A 13,393-nucleotide genomic window follows, 5' to 3' on the forward strand; every position below is an offset into this window, starting at 1 on the left:
ATCCAACTCCCCAATTCCCCAGTGAGCTAATCCATATCCCCATCCCCCAGTGAGCTAATCCACATCCCCATCACCCAGTGAGCTAATCCACATCCCCAATTCCCCAGTGAGCTAATCCACATCCCCATCCCTCAGTGAGCTAATCCACATCCCCATCACCCAGTGAGCTAATCCAACTCCCCAATTCCCCAGTGAGCTAATCCACTTCCCCATCCCCCATTGAGCTAATCCACATCCCCATCCCCCAGTGAGCTAATCCATATCCCCATCCCCCAGTGAGCTAATCCATATCCCCATCCCCCAGTGAGCTAATCCACATCCCCATCCCCCAGTGAGCTAATCCACATCCCCATCCCCCAGTGAACTAATCCACATCCCCATCCCCAGTGAGCTAATCCACATCCCCATCCCCCAGTGAGCTAATCCACATCCCCATCCCCCATTGAGCTAATCCACATCCCCATCCCCCAGTGAGCTAATCCACTTCCCCATCCCCCATTGAGCTAATCCACATCCCCATCCCCCAGTGAACGAATCCACATCCCCATCCCCCAGTGAGCTAATCCACATCCCCATCCCCAGTGAGCTAATCCACTTCCCCATCCCCCATTGAGCTAATCCACATCCCCATCCCCCAGTGAGCTAATCCATATCCCCATCCCCCAGTGAGCTAATCCATATCCCCATCCCCCAGTGAGCTAATCCACATCCCCATCCCCCAGTGAGCTAATCCACATCCCCATCCCCCAGTGAACTAATCCACATCCCCATCCCCAGTGAGCTAATCCACATCCCCATCCCCCAGTGAGCTAATCCACATCCCCATCCCCCAGTGAGCTAATCCACTTCCCCATCCCCCATTGAGCTAATCCACATCCCCATCCCCCAGTGAGCTAATCCACATCCCCATCCCCCAGTGAGCTAATCCACATCCCCATCCCCCATTGAGCTAATCCACTTCCCCATCCCCCATTGAACGAATCCACATCCCCATCCCCCAGTGAGCTAATCCACATCCCCATCCCCAGTGAGCTAATCCACTTCCCCATCCCCCATTGAGCTAATCCACATCCCCATCCCCCAGTGAGCTAATCCACATCCCCATCCCCAGTGAGCTAATCCACTTCCCCATCCCCCATTGAGCTAATCCACATCCCCATCCCCCAGTGAGCTAATCCACATCCCCATCCCCCAGTGAGATAATCCCCATCCCCGTCCCTCAGTGAGCTAATCCACTTCCCCATCCCCCAGTGAGATAATCCCCATCCCCGTCCCTCAGTGAGATAATCCACTTCCCCGTCCCCCATTGAGCTAATCCACTTCCCCATCCCCCATTGAGCTAATTCCCAGGCTGGCTAGTGTGTCACACATCTGCATGCAGTTTCTGGGCAGGCCTGTAAATTTGGTAATCACTTTAAAACAAATGATGTGATGACTTTGCTACCATGGTTGAATAGCTCACAGTGTGTGCAGGCTGTGAAATGAGCCTTGCAGTAGTGATCGGTCTGTAAAGGTGCAGTGGAGCATCTTAATATGAGGCATTCGTCCTGATTAATGCACATTAGAATAGAATCCCAACAGTGTGGAAACAGGACATTCGGCCCAACAAGTCCAAACTGACCATTTGAACAGCAACCCACCCAGACCCATCCATCTACCCTTTCCCTGTAACCCTATAATTCCTTGCCTAATCCACCAAACTACGCATCCCTGGGTACTATGGGCAATTTAGCATGGCCAATCCACCTACCTTGCACATCTTTGGACTGTGGGAGGAAACCGGAGTACCTGGAGAAAACCCACACAGACACGGGGAGAATGTGCAAACTCCACACAGAGAGTCGCCTGGGGCTGGAATGATACCCAGGTCCTTGGTGCTGTGAGGCTGCAGTGCTAACTACTGAGCCACCGTACTGCCTCAAGCATTGTTGGACAGTGGTTGCTGTCGTTGTTGAATTGAATAATGGTTGAAGCACGTGGTGCAATCTGTAAAAGATGCTGTTAGTAGATGTCATTTAGTAGTCTGTGAGGTCATTGAACTTCCTTTGTCATTTTTTGCACATCCTAGCCCTGACCTCCAATTCTACCTGTTTTCTATCAGATTGCCTTCCTGCATATCTCTCAATACTTCTCCAATCATAGCACAGCTCTCCTATATGAGGTACGGACCAGCTTTAAGTAGTGCACACTAGATTTCGTTGGTGACCTGGAGCCCATGCTGATTTATCCAACAGGCTGACTACATGGGGACTTGAGGAATGTTCGATCAACCATGGTCCTACTGAATGGTGCAACAGGCCTGAGGGGTGCATGGTCCTGATCCTGTTCTTGTGGTCTAGATATTAGTTTGTTTCCAGAAAATAAAAGAAAATAATAAAAGAAAATATGGGGAAACTATAATAAATTTAGAACAACTGAGATTATATGTTAATAATTAAAAAATAGACAAGCATCACTATTATCAACTAGGCGGGAGTGGGTCCTGCACATGCTGGAGATTAGAGTCAAGGTTAGTGTGGTGCTGGAAAAGCACAGCAGGTCAGACAGCTTCCAATCGCTATTATCAGTTTGCTACAACACATACTGAATATATTTATGTTGACATATGCATTATATATATTTGATATGTAAAGGTTTTCTATCTTTTCCCCTAAAAACGTGCCTTCTTTAAAGTTGAAGTTGGCAACTGTGTGAAACCCAGGAAATGGGTTCAGGTCTCCATTGGCACCAGAAATGATTACAGATACAAAGCAGGAACAATGTTGTCCAATTTCTGCTGCAGTGACTCAAGTTTAACAAAGGTCGTCAAGCTGATATTATCACCTGATTTCAACAGCAAATAGTTACCGTCTCACGTCTTCATTGATTATCGAGTAAAATGGATTTCAAGCATTATAGCAATATTCTGTTTCAAAATAAAATGAATAGTTAAGTGGAATAGAATGAAACTTTAATTGCTAAACTCTTTAATAGTAAGTTGTCAACATTATGCTTTGACCAAAGTGACACATGTCTAGTTGCAAAATTAATTTCTTTGGTGAACTGTTTAGATAGTGGTTAGATTTCTTGTAAGCTACCTGTTATGATATTAATACTCATTTTTCATATTGCATCTATCGTGGGTGTAGCTGATATAACAGATATACTGCAAATTCGAAATGTTACGATAAAAGACAGAGGCTGAAGTTTAGCTATGATTCAGGTAATTGTTTTAATTAATCTCTCATTGAAGTATGAATCATTAATCGAGCATCTCAACAGAAATACATCACTGGCGGATATTAAAATATTGCACAAAACAGCACTCTTCAGTCAATAGTCAGAGCCCTCATAACTGCTTTTCTGAATTTCTAAAGTATTTTATAACACATGCTCTTTCACGGGGAATACACAAAGTAAGGATCTGTCATAGAAATTTGTTAAATTTTGTTTTAGTTCATTGTATGAGTTTGCATCGATTCCCGTCATTTGTTCAAATATTACCTTAAAAATTAGAGTGAATGTTAATTTCAAAGCCTAAACGATAGCTAATGCCATTACAAAGAACAAAGAAAATTTACAGCCCAGGAACAGGTTCTTCGGCCCTTTAAGCCTGAGCCAATCCAAATCCACTGTCTAAACGTGTCACCCAATTCCTAACCATCTGTATCCCTCTGCTCCCCACCTACTCCTGCATCTGTCCAGACGCATCTTAAATGAATCTACTGTGCCTGCCCCTACCACAACGGCTGGCAATGCCTTCCAGACGCCCACCACCCTCTGTGTGAAGTACTTGCTGCATGTATCCCCCTTAAACTTTCCACCTCTCACCTTGAACATGTGACCTCGTTATTGAATCCTTCACCCTGGGAAAAAGCTTATCTCTATCCACCCTGTCGATATCCTTCATGATTTGTAAACCTCAATCGGGTCCCCTCTTAATCTCCTTTTTTCTAATGAAAACAAACCTAATCTACTCAAACTCTCTTCATAGCTCGCACCTTCCATACCAGGCAACATTCTCGTAAACCTTCTCTGCACCCTCTCCAAAGCGTCCACAGCCTTTCGGTAATGTGGCGACCAGAACTGTACACAGTATTCTAAATGCAGCTGAACCAATGTCTTGTACAATTTTAACATGACTTGCCAGCTCTTATACTCAATACCCCGTCCAATGAAGGCAAGCATACTATATGCTTTCTTGACCACTCTATCCACCTGTGCAGTAACCTTCAGGGTACAATGGACCTGCACTCCCAGATCTCTGCCCATCAACTTTTCCCAAGGCTCTACCATTCATTGTATAATTCGCTCTAGAATTAGACTTGCCTAAATGCATCACCTCACATCTGCCTGGATTGAACTCCATCTGCCACTTCTCTGCCCAACTCTCCAGTCTATCTATATCCTCCTGTATCCTCTGACAGTCCCTTAGGCTTTCTGCTACTCCACCAATCTTCGTGTCATCTGCAAACTTGCTGATCATACCAACAGTGCCCTCTTCCAGATCATTTATATATTTTACAAACAACAGTGGCCCCAACACTGATCCCTGTGGAACACCACTGGTCTCCTTTCTCCATTTCGAGAAACTCCCTTCAACTACTCTCTGTCTCCTGCTGCTCAACCAGTTCTTTATCCACCGAGCTAGAACACCCTGCACACCATGTGACTTCACTTTCTCTATTAGTTTACCATGGGGAAATTTATCAAACACCTTACTAAAGTCCATGTATATGACATCAACAGCCCTTCCTTCACCTAACAACTTGGTCACTTCCTCAAAGAACTCCATTAAGTTAGGATGGCATGATCTCCCCCACACAAAACCATGTTGCCTATCACTGATAAGCCCATCCTTTTCTAAATATAAATAGATCCTATCCCTCAGTGCCTTCTCCAGCAACTTTCCCACCACTGACATCAGACTCACTGGTCTGTAGTTACCTGGAATATCCTTACTACCCTTCTTGTACAGGGGGACAACATGAGCAACCCTCCAGTCCTCCGGCTCCTCACCTGTGTTTAAAGATGCCACTAGCCTGGACCACTCTTGTGAGGTCATTGAATTTCCTTTGTCATTTCTTGTAGATCTTGTGATGTACCTTTTCCATTGTTTCTGAATTTCTTTCAGGTCCACTGTCCTGGCGTTAAGAGTTACAGATTGATTTTATGGCCAACAGTTTATTTCTATTAATTGCAAGAGGCACCAATGTGATTCATGGCCTTACATATTGACATATGTAAATTCATACATGTTAATGAAAATAAAATATCATTGCATCAGTTTTAAAGGTAATTACACAGCTTGAATATACAATATGTTGAATCACAGAGGTTGGTCTGCAGGTACAATAAGTAATTAGGAAGGCAAATTGAATTTTGTCCTTCATTTCTTGATTGCTTCCACAACTTATCATTATCACAGTGGGAGACTGTTAGTTCACTGTCTGACTGACAGTTCTGAGAGATTATTAAGTGATTAACTGTCTTTAATGTGGGGCCACAAATACAAATATTTGTTGATACAAAGGATTAAGTCTTTGAGGAGATTTAATTGAATAGGTTTTTATCATTTTTTAAAAATTAGATTCCCTACAGTGTGAAAACAGGCCCTTCAACCCAAAGAGTAACCTACCCAGACCCATTCCCACCTGACTAATGTACCTAACACTATGGGCAGTATAGCATGGCCAATGTGTCTGGCCTGTACATCTTTGGATTGTGGGAGAAAACCCACACAGACATGGGAAGCACGTGCAAACTCCACACAGACAGTTACCTGAGTGGGAATCGAACCCGAGTCCTTGGTGCTGTGAGGCAGCAGTGCTAACTACTGAGCCACCATACCATCCATTTTTGTATAATGAAGTCTGTAATAGATATTTGTTTTCACTCTATGATCTGCCTCGGTAGGTATGAGGTATAAAGGCAAAGGCTGCTGAGTGTGGCTTCTTGTTTAGGCCTGAGTTTGGCAATAAACGACAAAACACAGAAACATAGAAAATAAGATTGAGCCCCTCGATCCTGCTCCAACATTCAGTCTGATCACGGCTGGTCGGCCATCAAAGCTCCTCGGTTTCTCCCTGTACCCACTTTTTCCCTGTACTTTTTGATCTTTTTAGCCCTAAGAATTATACCTAACTCCTTCTTGAAAGCACTTAATGTTTCAGCCTCAGGAACCCTCTGTGTAAAGCCTTCCACAGGTTCACCACTCTCTGGGTGAAGAAATTTCTCCTCATCGCAGTCCTAAGTGGCATACCTCATATCATTAGCCTGTGTAAAGGTTCTAACTGGCCTTGAAGATCAAGAAGGAGTATAGATTGGCAGATAAGGTATGAAGGACAATGGGAAGTCTGTAGAAAGGACACAGGTTTACATGGAGACTAAGAAGGGGTCATTGAGGTTGGTGAAAGAATGGGTTCCCATGACTTGAAGGGTTCGGTGGAGATGTGAAGGGGTTTGTGGCATGGGAGTTTGATATTTAAAATCTCAGTGTTCTATTGTGGATCTTTTTAATAACCATGCCCTCACACAGGTCTATGGTGGCGGTAAGTTTGGCTCCAGCACACACTCACCCAACCCTCTTTTCCCACCAGCCTCTGGAAAAGATATCCCATTTTTCCCAGCGAAGCCTGTGGTGAACCATGACATTTCCTGACTCTGTGAATCCATGTTGGAAAGTATATGCCTGTATTGTAAAGCAGGAAATTTCAAAAGGCACAATCACTTCAGCAATCCACATTTCTGTGGGTCCTCATAGACACTGTCGGGTCATACTTATATCTGAAAGCGTGGAACCAGATTTTAAATGTCTTTGTTTGAATGATTCATAGCTTTGTGTCCACAAATAGTCTGATTTAGAACCCTGTAAAAGAACGATAAATGGAAAATGGAAACAGCTAAACTCTGTTTAACTAACGTTCTTCTGGAAACTCCATGTACGGTAACATTTCATGAAGAAAGTGAGTGATATGGTATACAATAATTCTATTTTTAACAATCTTATGTAGCAATTCAAAGAAATGGTGGCAGCTTTGGTCTTAATTATAACTTTGAGGCAGGCTTTGCTAAATGAAATCAACAGGGTTCATTAGGGTCCCATTTGATGTATCAGTATTGTAAAAATACCATGTTAATTATGCTCAAATGCTGCAAGTTACCTCCATTTTCCTGCAATCATAAAATGAGAGAAACCCTGTGAAGCAAATTAGTCCTAATTGAAAGAGGACTGATTAATATTTAAATAAGGCATTGTGTGAGGGATTCTGCCATGAGAAAAGTAAGCGGAACATCTGAATTAATTGCATAGCAGGTTAAATTAAATCTCATATAATGGGTTGGAAGATGAGTTGGCAATAAGCTTTAGGAGAGCACACAATGGCTGAAATACCAGTCTTTTCTTTTCCTTTTGGCTGGATTCCACTCTGAGTCTCGAGGCCACCACTCTTTGTTGTCTGTCTTTCACTACACACAAAGGTACAAACATAAAATTGCAACCTCATTTTTAAAAACATAATCCTTTTAGGAATAAACACCTGCTGACTGTTTCTGTGAATATTTTTTCTCTGTACATTTGGATGAACATTTTAAATGATGAAATGATTTCTGTACATTACTTTGTAAAGTAATTTGAAGGATGTCATAAAGTTTAGCAATAATTTGGGTTTCTGAAACGAGCTCATCATGACTTATCCCCGGGATATCCTTCAGCCTTCCTTTACCCAAAGTCCAAGCCTCAAAAATCAAGTGATTCTTTTCTCTTGAACACACCATTTTATTCATACTGTTTGTTCGTTCATCCATCTTACCCAACCCTCTGTAAGTTCCTGCCTCGGGCTCCCATTCCCATTGCTCTCTGACACTTTCACAATATCCCTCTTTTTGACCATGGTCAAACCTATGCCTTATGGTCAAAACATAACCCTCCCTCCTTTCCAAAAAAAGTCATCACAGACTCGAAATGTTAACTCTGTTTCGCTCTCCACAGATGCTGCAAGACCTGCTGAGTTCATCTGTACTTTCTGTTTTGATTTCAGATTTTCAGCATCTGCAGCATTTTCCTTTTAACACTCTCCCTCTTCTTTTCTTCCAAGCTGTCTGGCATTCAATATTTCTTTTTCTCCTTAAATCATGTCATTATATCTCTGTACTTCTGAGCAGTAATATAGAAGGCCACGTTCTTGTTGTGGTTCACTGGGATGGTTGTTATTTAATGGTCTGTCATTGCCATTGACAACCTGACAATACAACTTCGAAAGGCTCTTATGACTCGATGGTAGTGTCTCCACTCCAGAAGAGTGTCACAACATCTCTGAGCAACTTGGTTAAAAATATTTACAATACAACTTAGTCTCAAGTAATGTCATTATTTAGAGGATTCTGTGCAAAATAAATTTGATCCCGTGCTGCCAGTGAACTGTTCAAAATGATGATCATCCTTTCTCTTTATTGACCCGTTTTCAATTAAATACTCATGGTTACTCTGTTTTTAACATAAGTTATATCCTATTTTTACAATAACGCATGTGATTAGAGTCATAGAGTCATAGAGAGGTACGACATGGAAACAGACCCCTTCAGTCCAACCTGTCCATGCCGACCAGATATCCCAACCCAATCTAGTCCCACCTGCCAGCACCCAGCCCATATCCCTCCAAACCCTTCCTATTCATATACCCATCTAAATACCTCTTTAATGTTGCAATTGTACCAGCCTCTACCACTTCCTCTGGCAGCTCATTCCATACACATACCACCCTCTGCATGAAAAAGTTGCCCCTTAGGTCTCTTTTATATCTTTCCCCTCTCACCCTAAACCTATGCCCTCCAGTTCTGGACTCCCTGACCCCAGGGAAAAGACTTTGTCTATTTATCCTATCCTATCCATGCCCCTCATGATTTTGTAAACCTCTATAAGGTCACCCCTCAGCCTCCGACGCTCCAGGGAAAACAGCCCCAGCCTGTTCAGCCTCTCCCTGTAGCTCAGATCCTCCAACCCTGGCAACATCCTTGTAAATCTTTATTGAACCCTTTCAAGTTTCACATCTTTCCGATAGGAAGGAGACCAGAATTGCACACAATATTCCAAAAGTGGCCTAACCAATGTCCTGTACAACTGCAACATGACCTCCCAACTCCTGTACTCAATACTCTGACCAATAAAGGAAAGCATACCAAACACTGCCTCCACTGTCCTATCTACTTTCTCAGAGCTATGAAGCTGCACTTACATCACAGTGAGAGACTGCTGTCTCACTCAGAGGTACTGTTACATTCACATGACCTTTGAATCTCAGGGTATTCTGTGTGCAATATTACAATGATCCTGCTCTTCTTTCCCTTTAACTTTAATTGTTAACCATACTTCCTTCCATTTGTTGGAGCTACTGGACTGGACCATGTCTCTACCTCAGCCTCTTTTTTATCTGTCATTGGCATCAGTAATTACTGCTGCCTTCCTTCTTGTGAGCATGAAAAACACCTCTTGTCACAAGCACCATGCTCCATAAAGTGTCAATAGACAATAGACAATAGACAATAGATGCAGGAGTAGGCCATTCTGCCCTTCGAGCCTGCACCGCCATTCAATATGATCATGGCTGATCATTCCTAATTAGTATCCTGTTCCAGCCTTATCTCCATACCCCTTGACTCCACTATCTTTAAGAGCTCTATCCAATTCTTTCTTAAAAGAATCCAGAGACTGGGCCTCCACTGCCCTCTGGGGCAGAGCATTCCACACAGCCACCACTCTCTGTGTGAAGTAGTTTCTCCTCATCTCTGTCCTAAATGGTCTACCCCGTATTTTTAAGTTGTGTCCTCTGGTTCGGCACTCCCCCATCAACGGAAATATGTTCCCTCCTGCCAGAGTGTCCAGTCCTTTCATAAGCCTATACGTTTCAATCAGATCCCCTCTCAGTCTTCTAAACTCAAGGGTATACAAGCCCAGTCGCTTCAGTCTTTCCGTGTAAGGCAATCCTGCCATTCCAGGAATTGACCTCGTGAACCTACGCTGCACTCCCTCAATAGCCAGAATGTCTTTCCTCAAATTTGGAGACCAGAACTGTACACAGTACTCCAGGTGTGGTCTCACCAGGGCCCTGTACAGCTGCAGAAGCACCTCTTTGCTTCTATACTCAATCCCTCTTGTTATGAAGGCCAGCATGCTATTAGCCTTCTTCACGACCTGCTGTACCTGCATGCTTGCCTTCATTGACTGGTGGACAAGAACACCCAGATCTCTCTGAACAGCCCCTTTACCTAATTTGATACCATTGAGGTAGTAATCTGCCTTCCTGTTCTTGCCACCAAAGTGGATAACCAGACATTTATCCACATTAAACTGCATCTGCCATGCATCTGCCCACTCACCTAACTTGTCCAGGTCACCCTGTAATCCCCTAACATCCTCATCACATTTCACCCTACCACCTAGCTTTGTGTCATCAGCAAATTTGCTAATGTTATTGCTGATACCATCTTCTATATCATTTACATATATTGTAAAAAGCTGCGGTCCCAGCACGGATCCCTGCGGTACCCCACTGGTCACTGCCTGCCATTTCGAAATGGAGCCGTTAATCACTACCCTTTGTTTCCTGTTAGCCAACCAATTCTCTATCCAATCTAGTACTTTGCCCCCAATCCCGTGCGCCCTAATTTTACTCACTAACCTCTTGTGTGGGACTTTATCAAAAGCTTTCTGAAAGTCCAGGTACACTACATCCACTGGATCTCCCTCGTCCATCTTCCGAGTTACATCCTCAAAAAATTCAAGAAGATTAGTCAAGCATGATTTCCCCTTCATAAATCCATGCTGACTCTGTCCTATCCTGTTACTGTTATCCAGATGTGCCGTAATTTCATCCTTTATAATAGACTCCAGCATCTTTCCCACCACTGAGGTCAGACTAACTGGTCTATAATTTCCTGCTTTCTCCCGCCCACCCTTCTTAAAAAGTGGCACAACATTAGCCGCCCTCCAATCCTCAGGAACCAACCCCGATTCTATTGAACTCTGGAAAATAATCACCAGCGCATCCACGATTTCCCGAGCCACCTCCTTCAGTACCCTGGGATGCAGGCCATCAGGTCCCGGAGACTTATCAACCTTCAGACCTAACAGTCTCTCCAACACCAAATCCTGGCAAATAGAAATTCCCTTAAGTTCAGGTCCTTCAGCCACTGTTACCTCAGGGAGATTGCTTGTGTCTTCCCCAGTGAACACAGATCTGAAGTACCCATTTAATTCCTCTGCCATTTCTTCGTTCCCAGTAATATATTCCCCTGCTTCTGTCTTCAAGGGCCCAATTTTTGTCCTAACCATTTTTTTGCCTTGGACATACCTAAAAAAGCTTTTACTATCCTCCTTTATATTCTTGGCCAGTTTACCTTCGTACCTCATTTTTTCTCTGCGTATTTCCTTCTTACTAATCCTCTGTTGTTCTTTAAAAGCTTCCCAGTCCTCCGTTTTCCCGCTTATCTTCGCTAAGTTATACTTTTTCTCTTTTAACCTTATATGTTTCTTTACTTCCCTTGTCAGCCAACGCCGCCCATGTCTCCTCCTGGGATCTTTCTTCCTTTTAGGAATGAACTGATCCTGCATCTTCTGCATTATACACAGAAATATCTGCCATTGTTCCTCCACGGTCTTCCCTGTTAAGGTATTAAACCATTGAACTTTGGCCAGTTGCTCCCTCATAGCTCCATATTTCCCTTTATTCAACTGAAATATTGTCACTTCAGATTGTACCCACTCCCTCTCAAATTGCAGATTGAAGCTTATTGTATTATGGTCACTACTTCCCAATGGCTCCTTCACTTCGAGGTCACTGACCAATTCTGGTTCGTTACACAATACCAGATCCAGAATCGCCTTATCCCTGGTCGGCTCCAGCACCAGCTGCACTAAAAATCCATCTCTGAGGCACTCCACAAAGTCTCTTTCTTGAGGCCCGATACCATCCTGATTCTCCCAGTCTACCTGCATGTTAAAATCCCCCATAACAACTGTAGTAACATCTTTGCGACAAGCCAATTTCAGCTCCTGATTCAACTTACCTCCAACATCCAGACTACTGTTTGGGGGCCTGTAGATGACTCCCATGAGGGTCTTTTTACCCTTAGTGTTTCGAAGCTCTATCCACACTGACTCTACATCCCCTGACTCTAGGTCCGCCCGCGCAAGGGACTGAATATCCTCCCTTACCAACAAGGCCACCCCACCCCCTCTGCCCGTCAGTCTATCCTTACGATAACACATGTAGCCTTGAATATTCATTTCCCAGGCCCTGTCCCCATGAAGCCACGTCTCAGTTATCCCCACAATATCGTATCTGCCAATTTCCAAAAGAGCCTCAAGCTCATCCACCTTGTGTCTAATGCTTCGTGCATTCATATATAGAATTTTTAATTTGTTACTGCTCTCACCCTTCCCCTCAACCCTTATTTCACTCAACTTTACAGCATGATGCCTTTTCCAGTTTTCTGCCTCCTTGATACAGTTGTCTTTCTTGACTTCTCTTGTTCTAACTACCCCTTCAATTTCCTTTTTAAACATCCAGCTTGTCCCCTCCCCCCCGCTACTTAGTTTAAATGTAGCGGTGTTGCAGCAGAAAACCTGTCAAAGTTTCCTTTCATTAAAAGGCCATTACCAAGAATACTGCACCAAATTAATTAACCTGTGATTTTACAAAAAGGCTTCACCTGCAAATCTGAGCATTAATAGGGAGGCAAAACTAATCTAAAAACGCCTTCATCAATGCACGGTTAATCACTATGGGGGCACCAACAGAAGTGCATTCCTTCTAAAGTTATTCTTCCGTTCCAATTGTGCATGAAGAAAATCCAAAACACTACCTGGCCCACTGTTTCTGGAGGCACTCAGCATTGCAATGGTCATTAGTGATAAACTTTGAAAAGCAGAAAAAAGGTGATGTTGACATTGTCCGACTAAATCATCGGGCTGCTCTCTCGTTAGAGGGAGACATCTGATGGGGATTGAACCTGAAGGTTACCGTGCCCTCAGGTGAGGGGTGAGGTTGGAAAGGAGAGCCCATGATGGTACCCTTAGCTAGTGCAGGAGTTGAGCCCATGATGGTAACCTTAGCTAGTGCAGGAGTTGAGCCCATGATGGTACCCTTAGCTAGTGCAGGAGTTGAGCCCATGATGGTAACCTTAGCTAGTGCAGGAGTTGAGCCCATGATGGTAACCTTAGCTAGTGCAGTAGTTGAGCCCATGATGGTAACCTTAGCTAGTGCAGGAGTTGAGCCCATGATGGTGCTGTCACTCTGCATTACAAACTGGCCATGCTGACAACAGTCTGAGGAACAACATAACAATCTCTGACCTTGATTCACATGAACAACTTGCTAAAGCTAGACAATACAAGTATGCTCAGGCAACAAAACAT

At 43.7% G+C, this 13,393-nt stretch overlaps 1 protein-coding gene across 4 annotated transcripts in view; it reads left to right on the plus strand.

Moving 5' to 3' along the window:
* tox (thymocyte selection-associated high mobility group box) overlaps positions 1-13,393 on the plus strand; it is a 549,408-nt gene that overhangs the window by 83,755 nt on the left and 452,260 nt on the right. Inside the window, exon 2 of one of the 4 annotated variants that reach the window (XM_072571585.1) lies at positions 3,129-3,202. The exons of the other annotated variants lie outside the window; for them this stretch is intronic. Coding sequence (XP_072427686.1) covers positions 3,194-3,202 — 9 coding nt within the window. The 5' untranslated portion in view covers positions 3,129-3,193. The remainder of the gene's footprint in view (positions 1-3,128; positions 3,203-13,393) is intronic. 4 annotated transcript variants of the gene reach the window in all.

Source organism: Chiloscyllium punctatum, chromosome 5 (assembly GCF_047496795.1).
Source record: "Chiloscyllium punctatum isolate Juve2018m chromosome 5, sChiPun1.3, whole genome shotgun sequence".
NCBI classification, from domain to species: Eukaryota; Metazoa; Chordata; class Chondrichthyes; order Orectolobiformes; family Hemiscylliidae; genus Chiloscyllium; species Chiloscyllium punctatum.